This window comes from Aedes aegypti, chromosome 2, assembly GCF_002204515.2.
Source record: "Aedes aegypti strain LVP_AGWG chromosome 2, AaegL5.0 Primary Assembly, whole genome shotgun sequence".
In the NCBI taxonomy this organism is placed as follows: domain Eukaryota; kingdom Metazoa; phylum Arthropoda; class Insecta; order Diptera; family Culicidae; genus Aedes; species Aedes aegypti.
In genome coordinates, this window is record NC_035108.1 from 244,221,183 (window position 1) to 244,234,397 (window position 13,215).

Sequence of the window (13,215 nt, forward strand, 5' to 3'; positions counted from 1 at the left end):
ATTGAAAATTGTAAAACTTCAACTTATATGAAGTGTTACGGTGGGGGAGTGTTACGAATAGTTTCGTACCTTAAATTTTAATACCTATTGCATTGAACATTCCTAACAAAGTATTCTATACAGGTGACAGTCAATAGAGATAGAATTGTATGACCAGTGTGGAGGTGTTTATCGCACATTATGGAAGCAATTATCTTTCCCTTGTTTGTCACCGAAATTGTAAGTAAATGTACTTTTAGAATAGAATATGTTTTAATAAATGTTTATTTTAGCTTTTTAGCTGATCAAAGACAATTTATGTGTTGTGTTTCTGCTGTAAGAATCGGTCCGAAGATGATATTCAACGCCTCCCGCAACAATGGTGAAGGAACATTATCTAAAAATATAAATAGGGTATTGTTCAAGAATTCTATGGGAATCTCCAAAAATGCCATAGCAACTCCTGGAAAACGAAAGAAACAGTTTGAGTACCATTAGCAAACTTTGAAAACTTCTTGAAAACTCCGAAGAATTTTCTGGAGTTTTTTTATAACTCATAGGAGCACTTTCAAAAACTCTGATAGTGTTGTTTTGAACCTTTTGGAAAAAAATCTAGAGCACCTCTGAAATCAGTTTTGAAATCCTTGGAAATCCATTAGATTATCTTGAGATAACTTAGGAAACGCTTGGTAAGTCTATTTGAATCTTTTAAATCCTTTGGACTCACGAACATCATTCTTCGTTCATAAATGAAGCTTGAACAATATAAATTGAAAATGTCAGATTATTGAAGAACACATGTGGAATACCATGGGTTATTTATTTCGAGGTAAGGACAAATGTCCCTTCTGTGAAAGTTCTCTAAACAAAACAAAAAAAAATATGGCGTAGCATATATCCCCCTTGTGTCTCTCAACCCCGTTAGTTCACGTTGGATCGTTCTTTTCTGCACATCAAAATGTTGGTTTGTGAATTTTTTCACTCTAAAAACAAATAAGAAAACCACCAGCCATAGAACATGAATGTTGTGTCACGCGCACGTTTCGATGCACACGAAAAAGGCGTTCCGCAATACAGCACGTGAACTTCCAAGTTCCACACCGCAATCAATTGTTGATATTTCCGTTTTCATATTTTCGTTGGTCTGGTTGTTTTCTTTACCACGAAAAAGGGAAGGAGGCAAACATCCGCCAGAAATTAACCGGTGGCAGATCTGTCTTACGCATTCGCTCACCACGAAGCATCAGATTCAGGCTGCTTTTGGGGGTCGAGGATATAGACTTTATCCGTTGGGAAATTTACTACGGATGACGGAAAATGGGAAGATATTTCAGCCTATAATGAGTTTTGCTTTTGTTTCCCGTTGAAGGATGACTCCGGGGGGCTCGTTTTGCTGCGAGGAAGTTTGCAATAAGATTGTTTATGGTTCACAAATGTTGGGGGAGGGGATCGGTAGTTTTGGCATTAAAGAGTCGAGGTCGGGTCATACTGCTGTCGAGCTTATTGAAATGATGAAAAATATTATCGTTTGGATTGGCCAGAATGGTTTGCAGAGGGAATAAATCACAACACATTTACACTATGATTGTGTTTCTGAAGTTGAAAATTGTACACAAGTGGAAGTGAAACAGATTTTTGGATACTAACATGTATAGTAGGGTTATCAGGGGTATAATAAACACACGCCATACTCTCTGAAAGTATGCATATTTCATCGAAGGCAAGGTGCAAGAAGGTGTCATGCGGAGAGCCGGGTCTAACAATCAAAGTACGATTTTCACAACACGGGCTTACTTTCGAGGTGGTTGATGAGTTCTTCTTCCTTGGATCCTTGTTAAAGGACGATAACAGGCTCCAGAAGGTGGCGAAAGCCGGAAGGGTGCGTTGGGCAGGGCATGTTGCAAGAATGCCGGTTGGTACAAGAAGACGTGAAGCACAGCGAGGTGGCTTGATCAGGTGCATCTGGAGGGAAAGTAAACGAAAGAATACGGATCATTCTGTTTCGGACTGCCGTGCGAATCGAACACTTTTTTCAATTGTTCGTTTCCGAAGTTCGTTTTAGTTTGCGCACAAGTGCATTTTTGCTCTTTCCACGATATCGCGATCCTGTGACTGCTCCCCGGCGCTATCATAGCATTTGCAATGGGTCGCAACAGAAAGAAGAAGGTGAATTCCGCCTCGAACCCTACCCCGCTGGCCGACAATGGGCAAACGAGTGCGCCGAAGCACGCATGAAACGAAGATGCCAACCCGGCGGCTTACAACAGGTTGCTGGCAAACAACCAGTTTGCCTCCCTGCCAGTGGACCAAGTCCTCCAGAAGATGAAGGTTGCCCCCCCTGTTCTCGGCGAAGACGGACATCGTGGCACTGCGGTCGGAACTAGCGGCCCTCAACATCAAGCCAATGTTCAAGCTGTGCCACACCGGCATGAAGATCATGTGCAACTCCCGCAATGACTACAAGAAGGCCGGCAAGCTGCTGAAGGCAAAGAGGTTGGAATTCTATACCCACGATGCCTCCGATAGCAAACCAATGAAGGTGTTCCGGAATACACCCCGGAAGCAATAATCGAGGAGATGGTGTTGGCTGGACTGAAGCCGACGAACCTGTTCCCCATCCGGCGAGTGCAAGGGGGAAGGCACCGGGACAATCTGTACCTGGCCTACCTGGAGAAAGGTTCCATCAACATGGCGCGCCTGACGAGGATTAGAGCGCTCTTCAAAATCGTCGTTGAATAGGAGCGCTGCCGCCCGAAGAAACGAGACGTGACGCAGTGCGGCAACTGCCTCGCGTTCGGTCACGGAACGGAACTGATCGACGCCACCAACTCGGTGGTATTTGCCTTCCCCTCCAAAAATGGCCCGTGACGTCATCACCAGGATCACAAACTGGAACGCTTGTTCCCTCCGGAACAAAGCTATTGAGTACGTAAACTCTCTCGAAGAGAAAAGCATCGATATCGCCATCATCACGTAGACGCACCTCAAGCCTGAAATGAGCGTCTTCTTTCCCAACCATCGACTTGTGCGGCTAGATCGGACCTGCTCTGAAGGAGGGGGAGTCACCATCGCTTTGAGCCACAACATGAACTGCCGCCTACTGCCGCAGCTCAAACTCTTCGAGGCCGTAAAAGTAGAAGTGCAAGTTTCGGATGGCCCGATCACCATCATCGCTGCATACTACCCAACGCAAGCGAACCTCAACGACGGGTCGGCAATGGCCCTATGACAGGATATCACCAAGCTAACTCGGCGGCGCGGGCGGTACGTCATCGCTGACGATCTCAACGCGAAGCACAAAGCCAGGGGGAACCCCCGAAGAAACCGAAACGGAATCATCCTGCAGTAAGGCTTGGAGGAAGGTAACTTCAACATCTTGAGCCCGGATACTCCCACCCGGTTGAGCAGATCCGGGGCCCATGACATCATCGATCTGTTCATCACCAACATGGTAAGCATCTCCAAACCGGTCGTCTACCAAGAACTCAGCTCGGACCACTATCCGGTGGTGGCGGAAGTTGGGTCCTCCGTCAACCGGCATCTCACAACTCGGCGCAACTATTAACGTTTCAACTGGGACTAGTTCCGGCAGTGTGTCGACACAAAGGTCGACTACGAGGTGCGACCCGAGTCAACTGATGATGTCGATCGTCAGCTGCAGGCCATCGAGGAAGCGATCTCCCAGGCCAGAGAACGACACGTGCCGGCAACCAGTCAGGTGAGCAACAACATACCAATCGATAGGCTTACTAAAGATTTAATCAGACTTCGCAACACCATCCGCAGGCAGTCCCAGCGAACTGGGCTGCCTGCCCTTAAATCCGATGTAAATCGGATGAACAAAATTATCAAGGTTGCTGGACCTCAGGAATTTTTTTTTTAAATAAGATCCACGCTCTCACAGACTGTGCTCAGCCGTTCTGGAAGCTCACGAAAATTTTGAAAACCAAGCCTAGACCCATTTTACCGCTGGTTCCACTAGATAACAATAGCCCCGAAGATCGCTTGATAACGCCTGCTGAGAAGGCAGCCGAAATAGGTCGACATTTCGTCAGCTCACACAATCTCCGGACACAACATCATAAGTTCGTATGAAGTAGCCGTTGATGAGCATGCAAACTGCCACCATCAGATTCCCAACGACTTCCCGGAGAAGTTGGAGATCACAGCTGACGAACTCTCGACCTATTTAAAATACTCCAAAAACATGAAGACCCCAGGTTTCGATAACATCATGAACTTGGAACTCAAGCACTTAAGTTCTATGATCACCTCACGGTGAACTTCGACCAGTGTCTCCGGCTTAGCTACTTCCCATCGTCCTGGAAGTCAACTAAAGTCGTCCCCATCAGGAAACGTGGCAAAGATCCTTTCTCTCCCAAAAGCTATCGCCCCATCAGCCTTCTCTCAACGTTATCAAAGCTTTTCGAAAGGGCAGTTTATCGCCGACTTCTTGCTTCTGTTGAGCAAAACAACATCTTGCTCGAGGAACAGTTTGGCCTTCGACGCGGTCGTTCAACCGTGCACCAACTGTCCCGAGTCACCAACATCCTCAGACGCAACAAGTACCTCTGCTCGATGTCGAAAAACCATTCGACAACGTCTGGCATGATGGCCTGGTGTTCAAGCTTCAACAATATAATCTTCCCAGCTACTTGGTGAAAATAGTGCATAACTATCTGTCAGCGAGGGTCTCACTAAACGGAACAATTTCCGATGCGCACGACATCATCGCAGGCGTTCCCCAGGGCAGTATCCTCGGGCCCATGCTATTCAACCTGTTCACCTCTGATATGCCCGCACTCCCAGGAAGCGCGAGCTGTCTCTGTTTACGGTGGAAGAGAGATCAGAGCGCTCACGGTAAAACTCCAACGAGGCCTGGATGTCCTGACAGAATACCTCACCAGCTGGAAGATATGTATTGACGCAGCAAAGACCCAGGTCATCCTCTTCCCCCACTTCAAACTCCCCAGATTTGTTCCGGCTGAAGATGGCAAAATCACCCTAAACGGCACAGCGGTAAAATGGGCCAACCAAGCCGCTTATATAGGCATGATTTTGGACAGCAAGCTGATCTTTCGACCACAAGTTGACAAAACGGCCAAGAGGTGCAGCACGATGCTGCGAATGTTGTATCCCCTTATAAACCGAAGGTCGACACTGTCCCGAGAGATCAAGCTTGCTGTCTACAAACAAATTACTCGTCCCGTGATCGAGTACGGCATGCCGGTGTCTGGGAGAGCTGCGCTAAATATGGTGTGATTTGGTTGATAAAGCTCCAGAAGGTTCAGAACAAGTTTCTGAGTATGGCTCTGAACGCCCCTTGGAGAATGCGAAATTCTGAGGTCCATCGTCTGGCCGAGATACAAACTCTTGAGGATCGTTCTGGTGAGTCTATCGAGAGATCAGGATTCATTGACGCACGTCACACCAGCAGGTCGTCCGCGCTATAGTCGCACCGCCTTGGGTTATCAAATTGTTCTCTTTGTAAATAGTAGTCGGTAGCTAGGTTATCCAATTTTTAAAAATTACCAGAGCTCAAAGAGTCAAAATGGAAAGTAATGTAAATCATTAAACAAGTCCAATATCAAAATTGTCAAAAGAGAAATCTGAAGGACCCCCGGTCAAACTCTTAATGTGTGAAAATATTTTTTGCAAACCCCCAAATTAAAAAAACATATGAATTTACTCGAAAAAAAGAATACGGATCACAAAAATCGACAAAGACCATAGAGACGCAAATAAAAATATCTCAACTTCATCGGACCTACGAAACAACCTATGCACTCTCCAGGAAAGTGTAGGTTAAATAGGATAAGTACAGGCTTCTATTTTGTATGATTTCTATTTTGTATTTCTATGTAAATTCTTCACAAAAAAAGGGTTTATAAAAAATTAGGCCCTTTTTAATTTCATATTTATCTCTGAATGAAGTCAAGCCCCTAATTTTTAATTTATGTCGAACAAAACTAATATTGCTTCCACGAAGATCGTTAAGAAAGCATTATCCTACCAAAAACCAATTTCCCAAAAAGGAAGACCTTTGGCGAAAAAAGTAGCACCATCTTAGTCACTAATGGCTCTGCAAAATTAAAGATTCAAAGCGAGAACAAAAGCAAAATGTACCGGCATAAATCTCTTTCTCAGCAGCAATGAAGTGGCGGGGAAATGGTTTATAAATATACCTTCCACAAATCTGCCTACAGAGGAAGCTTCATAAAAATGTAATTTGGATCCGCACCTCAAGGAGCCATCAGCAGCAGCCTTCTTGGGTTCTCGTTCTCGTCTGATGAACTAACATCGGTGTCGGAAGCTGGAAATCAGCCTCACTCCAAACCGCCGTCGCAAACATATGTGGCTGGTAGTGATACATTAAGCGAAAGAAAATGAAGAACAAATCTTGTAGCTTAGAGTTAGTCTGTAATAGGCATATGTGAGTTCATAACAGCGGAATGGAAACGAATGGAATGGAAGTCGTACTACTACTGGAACTAAATCTTTTGCCAACAAACGAGGCATTTCGTCCGCCTCGATATACTCCATCACGGATTCTTTCGTCTGCCAGTTAATTCATATTGCTTACGGTTCCATCTCTTTCGGTTTATTTGCAGATCCTGTCCGGGAATACCAACACCTACAGCGAGGTGGAGAACCTTCTGCAGCCAATTATCTTTGCGTCGAAAATTCGCATCTACCCGTACAGTCAGTACGACCGGACGGTTTGCCTCCGGGCGGAAATCATCGGCTGCGAGTGGGACGGTGAGTGACTAATCTAGTGTCTAACTTTTGTAACGATGAGATTTCTGCAACTTGATTTGCCATCTTTTGGTCTGTTTTATTGCGAATTAATTACATTGTTTTCTGGTAGTGAATAGCTGCTGACCTGATTTTTTTCTTGTCCTATTTATGATATTTGATCAATTATAAATTTCTGTTTTATCACTAAATACTTTGCTTGATCTTTTTGCGAAATGTTAAAGACAACTTCTTAATATAGAGTCAGTTGGGGCAGAAGTGCATACCAATGAGAGGAAGGGGAAAGAATTGATGTTGCTTTTGAAATAGGCTTCAACAGTAAACCGGATATACCCCTGTATCTAGGCCAGTTCATGTGGAAAAGTATAGGGGTAAGGTAATTTTATGGCAGAGAGGCTTGCTTTTTATTAGCAGATTGCTTATGTATCACGCGTAAGGAAAAGCGTGCCATAATGATGGAAGAATGGAAGCGTAGAGAAACGGTTCCTTGTCCGTCTGTGGTTCTAGCGATTGCTATGAACGAATAGTTTTAGTGTGATAGATTAACTGTGGAAGGTAGAAGCAAGTGAAAGATACAACTACAAAGTACGCGGAAAGGGACGAGCCTGGGATTGACCCTGGGACCTTACGGTAACAAACGGTAACAATTAGACCACATACCCCTTCTAGAATGAATTAAAAGTTTTGATGTAAAAAATGCTTGATTTTTCAATAATTTTGTTCAATAAAAAAAGAAAAGAAACTAACTTAGTAGTGCTACTATAATAACAAATAGTTTACTATAGATGCAAGGGAGCTAAACATTTTTAGCGACGCTATTTATTTCGATCTATTTTGAACAAAATAGAGCTGGTCCTTAAATAAATAACTCCTGATCTTCATATTAAAACATGTTTTGCGACAATTTATAGCACAACTAGGGCAACTATACAGGACTGTCCACTAAGGGAACACCGTCCCTTTACAGATTTTCAAATCTAGCTAAACCAATAATATACTTAAATTATAATTTGCTACAAAAAAGTAACTTTTTATTATTTAAAATTTAAGTTATTTGAAGAAACTTTAAACAATATTAAAGAAACCATTCAGCCATAACTTAATTCTTTCAACAAAAGCCAAACCTAAACGTAAACAAAAACTCCATTCCCAAATGGAGTGCATCCTCTTGCATCTTGAAGATTTCCCAGTAGCAGCACCCAGCCGCCGTTTTACCACCATGACAGCGAACATGTGTTCGTAATTTATAATGATTTTTCACTTTGCTCTGCATCTGCACCCGTCCCCCTCCCTTTGGATAGCACCCAACAACGAGATCAACGATTAAGAACCAAGCACAACGACCTCGTTAGACTCGAAACACTTTTACTTTATGGCCGTGTTTTGCTTCTCGTTTTTCCAAATTATGACTCCCCCCTTCCCCTTGGGCGCGCTCCTTCACTCAGGAATGTCGGGAATGTTTCTTATTTTACGCTTTTCAGGCACCAATTATGCTTTGCTTTGATGAGTATGGTTTGGAATTTGATGCTCGGCTCGTTTAGTCAGTCAGTTAGTGTGATTTGTAAGAATAAGGCCGAGAGCACTACACTTGTTTATGAATGGGGACATTGATGGGGTAAGTATTTGACGATGATTACTTCCCAATTCCGAGTGCAGCACGAGAAGTGATTCTACCCTAAAGCATTTATGAGACGTGTCGGAAAAATTAATCAGACTAAGCTGAGATAGGCATCTGGTTGATGGGTGTTTGCGTTGTGGTAAAAGTTGCCGACATTATCAGATGTGTGAATCTGAGGCAAAGAGCAGTGCGTGACCGCAAGTCCAAAGCAAACATTGGACCTAATTTGCCATCGAATGAAACGAAATGTAGTTTGCGAATAGCGGAGATAAATCACGCTTCATCTTGTCGGGACCAAAATAAATCAATCATTCTCAGAAACACTTCAGGAGGAGGGGGATGACGATCCATGTCCAGATCTGGGTCACCACTCAAAGAAGGCAGATTATTAGCTCAATCGCACAGAAACGAGTCATGTTTGCTCAGTAATGAGGCTAATAGAGCAGAAAATGCCAACAAATTCTGGCTGAACTACTCAGTGGTTGGTTTCCCCCATGGCCCTTGCGGATAATTTAGCGAAGAAGTTAGTTAGTCATTCTCAGCTTATGGTCGGTCGCACGATTTGAACACGTCAAAATGTCACTCACTGAACGAGCGCTGGTGGTATAAGAGTCACGCTAAATGCTCTCCCAGGAAGTCCCTAACGAACAAGCCAAATCGACTTGGAAAACTAATTAACAAATCAGAGGCCTGAACAAATAAGCGCACGACTATTTAGCAAAGAAATTTGTTCTTTTTGATTGACATAGCGATAAAACGAGGCAAAGGCTGTGCGATTACTTGTCCTTTTTTTTTTTTTTTTTTTCTTTATTAGTATCATTCCAAACATTACATTCATTATTTCTTATATCTAGGTGTTCTGTGTTATTAGACAACACTATCATCCTAATTTGGTAAAACAAATCTAAGATTTTATTAACATTTTGTTAACAACATATTACATTTCATTTGCCGTAGCAGTTCAGATTTTTTACAGGTGAGTTGATTTCACCTGCTTATAAGAGAAAAAAAAAAGTTTTTAATATACTTTTTGCAATTTCTCATCGTAATAGGCTGTTTTTCATCACGTCAATCTGTCATGAAACGGCCTACTTTCCTGCACTGAAGTATGCAGTGCGGGAATAGACATTACCTAACTGAAACCAGTGCTGTAATGATTCATTACGCAACGCTTTTTCATTACGCATCTGTTTTGAGTTGCGTAATGAATCATAACACAACACTTTCAGAAATTGTAAAACAATGGTGAATGCATTCCGATATAATTTCTGATACCCTCAAGTGGTCTTCTACGAAATTGCAAAAAATGTTGTACGTAACTCGTTGCAGAACTCGATTTTTACAGCACTTGTCGTTATTATCCTACTCGGCAAGCCTCGTAGGGTAAATTTACGACTCGTGCTGTAAAAATCATCATTCTGCAACTTGTTCCGTAAACTACTATAACCTAACTTAACCTAAACATATAATGCATTAATCGTAGCAATAGAAGATTGTAACGATTTTTGCCTGAAATTATTGATTATTTTATTTGACATTTGTTCCAATGTTTCAACATTGGATATCCTATGTAACTCATTGGTACTATACCAGGGAGGAAGCCTCAGAATCATTTTCAAAATTTTATTTTGAATTCTCTGCAGAGCTTTCTTCCTGGTATTACAACAGCTAGTCCATATTGGTACAGCATACAACATGGCTGGCCTGAAAATTTGTTTGATATCAAAAGCTTGTTCTTAAGACAAAGTTTTGATTTTCTATTAATAAGGGGATAGAGACATTTTACATATTTGTTACATTTGGCTTGAATGCCCTCAATGTGATTTTTGAAAGTTAAATTCTTATCTAGCATGAGTCCTAGATACTTAACTTCATCTGACCAATTTATTGGAACCCCTCTCATCGTGACAACATGTCTACTTGAAGGTTTCAAATAAAGAGCTTTTGGTTTATGTGGGAATATTATTAGTTGAGTTTTGGAAGCATTAGGAGAAATCTTCCATTTTTGCAGGTATGAAGAAAAAATATCCAAACTTTTTTGCAATCGACTACAGATGACACGCAGGCTTCGTCCTTTGGCGGAGAGGCCTGTGTCATCCGCAAACAAAGATTTTTGACATCCCTGAAGAAAGGACGACTCTCTGGATTCACTTCTGTTTCAGAACATTATGATAGGTGAGAAATGCATTAAATGTTGCAATAATTATTGCATAATAACAAATTGATGGAGCGTAATATTCTTTTTAATGATTCAGATGGCATTTTTATTGCAATGTTTGCAATAATTACAGAAAATCAGAGCGTGCTGAATATTCAAAAACCAGTTTACTCAAAGTATTGAAGGGTATTATAAACCATGGAAGGCCTCAACTGGAGGTAGTAAAACATCACAATATTACACTATCTACTGCTAACAGACGAAAGTGCATATGAACCCATCGCAAATAAATATTTATGGAAAACTCTTTTATTGCGTCAAAATATATGTTTAGCAGATACTTTTGTAATTCTGTATTGATTTTCTGGAGTTCACTAAGAATCTCGCCTAGATATTAAGGTGATTATAGAACGAAGCCATACCTCAAATTTTCAAGAGCACAAGACTTGAGAACCAAACAGTGCACCGCGTTGAAAATTTATCCCATTGGTCACCAGATTCTCCAGTCTTGTGCACTTGAAAATTCAAAGTTTGGCTTCGTTCTATAATCACCTTAAGAGTCAAATTTAAAAGTTCTTAAATGTAATAAACATCCAATAAAAAAATCTTGACGCAGATTTCTTGGAGAATCATCACTTAAAGTTTTCACAAGATTTGAAAGATTTCTCCAAGTATCTCTTACGATTTCACTAGAATCCGCGAAGATCTCGCTTAAAATTTTTCCAAAAATCGGTAAGGTGCCCACCAAGTTCTAGAAACTCTTTTGAATGTTTAATGAAACTTGCTACTGAGGTTTAAGGAGTCAATTTATGGTCTTTTGAATGAAAAGTGTTGAAAATTTTCTAAGCATGAAATATGCCAGGAATAAGGTTTACAATCTGTTATTGATGAAATGACATGGTAATTTTGTATCATTGCTCGCCTACTCAAAACAAAAACAAAATAAAATATATTGTTAAACTACTTGATTTTGTTTCAAAAATATTATGCAAATCATATTTATTTTGTAAAACAAACGAAGTAATAGATTCATCACATCTAATCATCAAACAAGAAATACTACAGTTTTTTTATAAATGACTTCGAGGACCCCTTGGGAAGTCGTCACGGCTCCCTAAAGGTCCGCGGACCATGGGTTGGGAAACTCTGATTCAAAAATTCCGTTCATAAGGCTTTTTCCGATGTCACATCCAAATTTTCAAATTTATTAACTCATTACGCGTGGTAAAGATGGATAAATTATAATTGAAATTGTGAAGAAAAATTCCACCATATCGATCCATCTCATGTTTACACACGCAAGCAGAGCGAGTGTGATTTATTTAAGGTTAAAACCAGTGAATAAATTGTCACCCAACACGCAGCAATGAAGACATTGTCATCTCCTATTCTTGTTGCAACTATTTTGTTCAGCAACCACTTGAACAGAATATGACAAAGATCGATCACCACGTGCGCAGCGACTTTCTGGGCTTCGCATTGCAATTTTCGAGAACTTTTTCTGTGTTGGTAAACATTGGCACATTATCGAAGCATGCTTACAAAAAAATTGGTGTTGTGTTTAAAATAACCGATTAATCGCAAGTTGAAAAGGTTGCAACAATGTTGTGCCCTGTGATTGTCATGACAATTTTGCTTTTGATTGAATCCCAATCCGCAACAGTATGGATAAACGAGTTTGTAGCGAGCTTGCTTTGTTGTTTGTTTTTCGTCTCCTTTGATCACAATTTGATTCACTGGTTGAAACTGTTTGCCTATACCATGATGAATCAAAATCCGGACGGTATTAATATCCGGACGCTCTGACAATATTCATTAATTAATATTCATAAATTGAGATAAATTGTAATCTATAAGTCGCTCCATCTGGACGTCATTCTTCGCATGGCCAGTTTATTCGTTAAAAGTTTTGACAAACTCTGGTCGAATGATTATCTTGTGATAATGTATTTCATTTATATTGTTAGTGAAGTGTTTTCAACTGATAACGATAGTTTCACGATTCGGTGACATTACACTCGTGGAAAATGATGTAAATGTAAGAGAGATAATAGGGTCTCCAGAATTATGGCCAAATATTTTAAACCCGGACATAACATTAGAAACGTTTGTTGAATCCAAGTGAATGTATGTATAATTAGTGATAATAAAGGAAAACTTGTTGTACAATTACAGAAGGCATTATGAATAAAAACAAAACGATTATATGAAAAAACTGTGTGAATCTATCATTACTACCATAACCCAAAAAAAGTTCGTGTATTTGAAGCACTTTGGGTCGCAAACATGCTTTATATTGTATGATATGTAATATAAAATTTGAATGTTATGTAATTTTCGTGAGTTTTGCGCAAATAGTTTAACTTTAAGCAATTGTCCGGACTTCGATTCAATAGCGTCCGAATTTAAAGACAACACTTACTTCAGGTGGACGAATGTAAGGACAAGACATGCTTCATTATTTTAACGATTTTCGTGATAAAATCGTTATTTTGAGGGCAAAATATGTCACCTATATCAAAATCTGATTGAAAGTTGTTCCTTTAGTAATAGAACTTTGATTATTTACCCATAATTCTCATTGAAAAAAGTATTTGCACATTTGTCGCTGTATAAGAGTGACCCATTTCGCACAAAAACGTTTCATATAAGGACATTACGTTTTTATGTGAGAGATATTGATGACTGTCTCACGGAAAATTGC

At 40.7% G+C, this 13,215-nt stretch overlaps 2 protein-coding genes across 2 annotated transcripts in view; both read left to right on the top strand.

The window, feature by feature from the left end:
- LOC5575443 (discoidin domain-containing receptor 2) overlaps nt 1-13,215 on the top strand; it is a 918,178-nt gene that overhangs the window by 592,302 nt on the left and 312,661 nt on the right. Inside the window, 1 exon segment of the mRNA XM_021844675.1 lies at nt 6,591-6,738. The gene's annotated coding sequence lies outside the window, so the exon portion shown is untranslated.
- LOC110675169 (discoidin domain-containing receptor tyrosine kinase B) overlaps nt 1-13,215 on the top strand; it is a 137,471-nt gene that overhangs the window by 79,488 nt on the left and 44,768 nt on the right. The window contains exon 3 of the mRNA XM_021839559.1: nt 6,591-6,738. Coding sequence (XP_021695251.1) covers nt 6,591-6,738 — 148 coding nt within the window. The remainder of the gene's footprint in view (nt 1-6,590; nt 6,739-13,215) is intronic.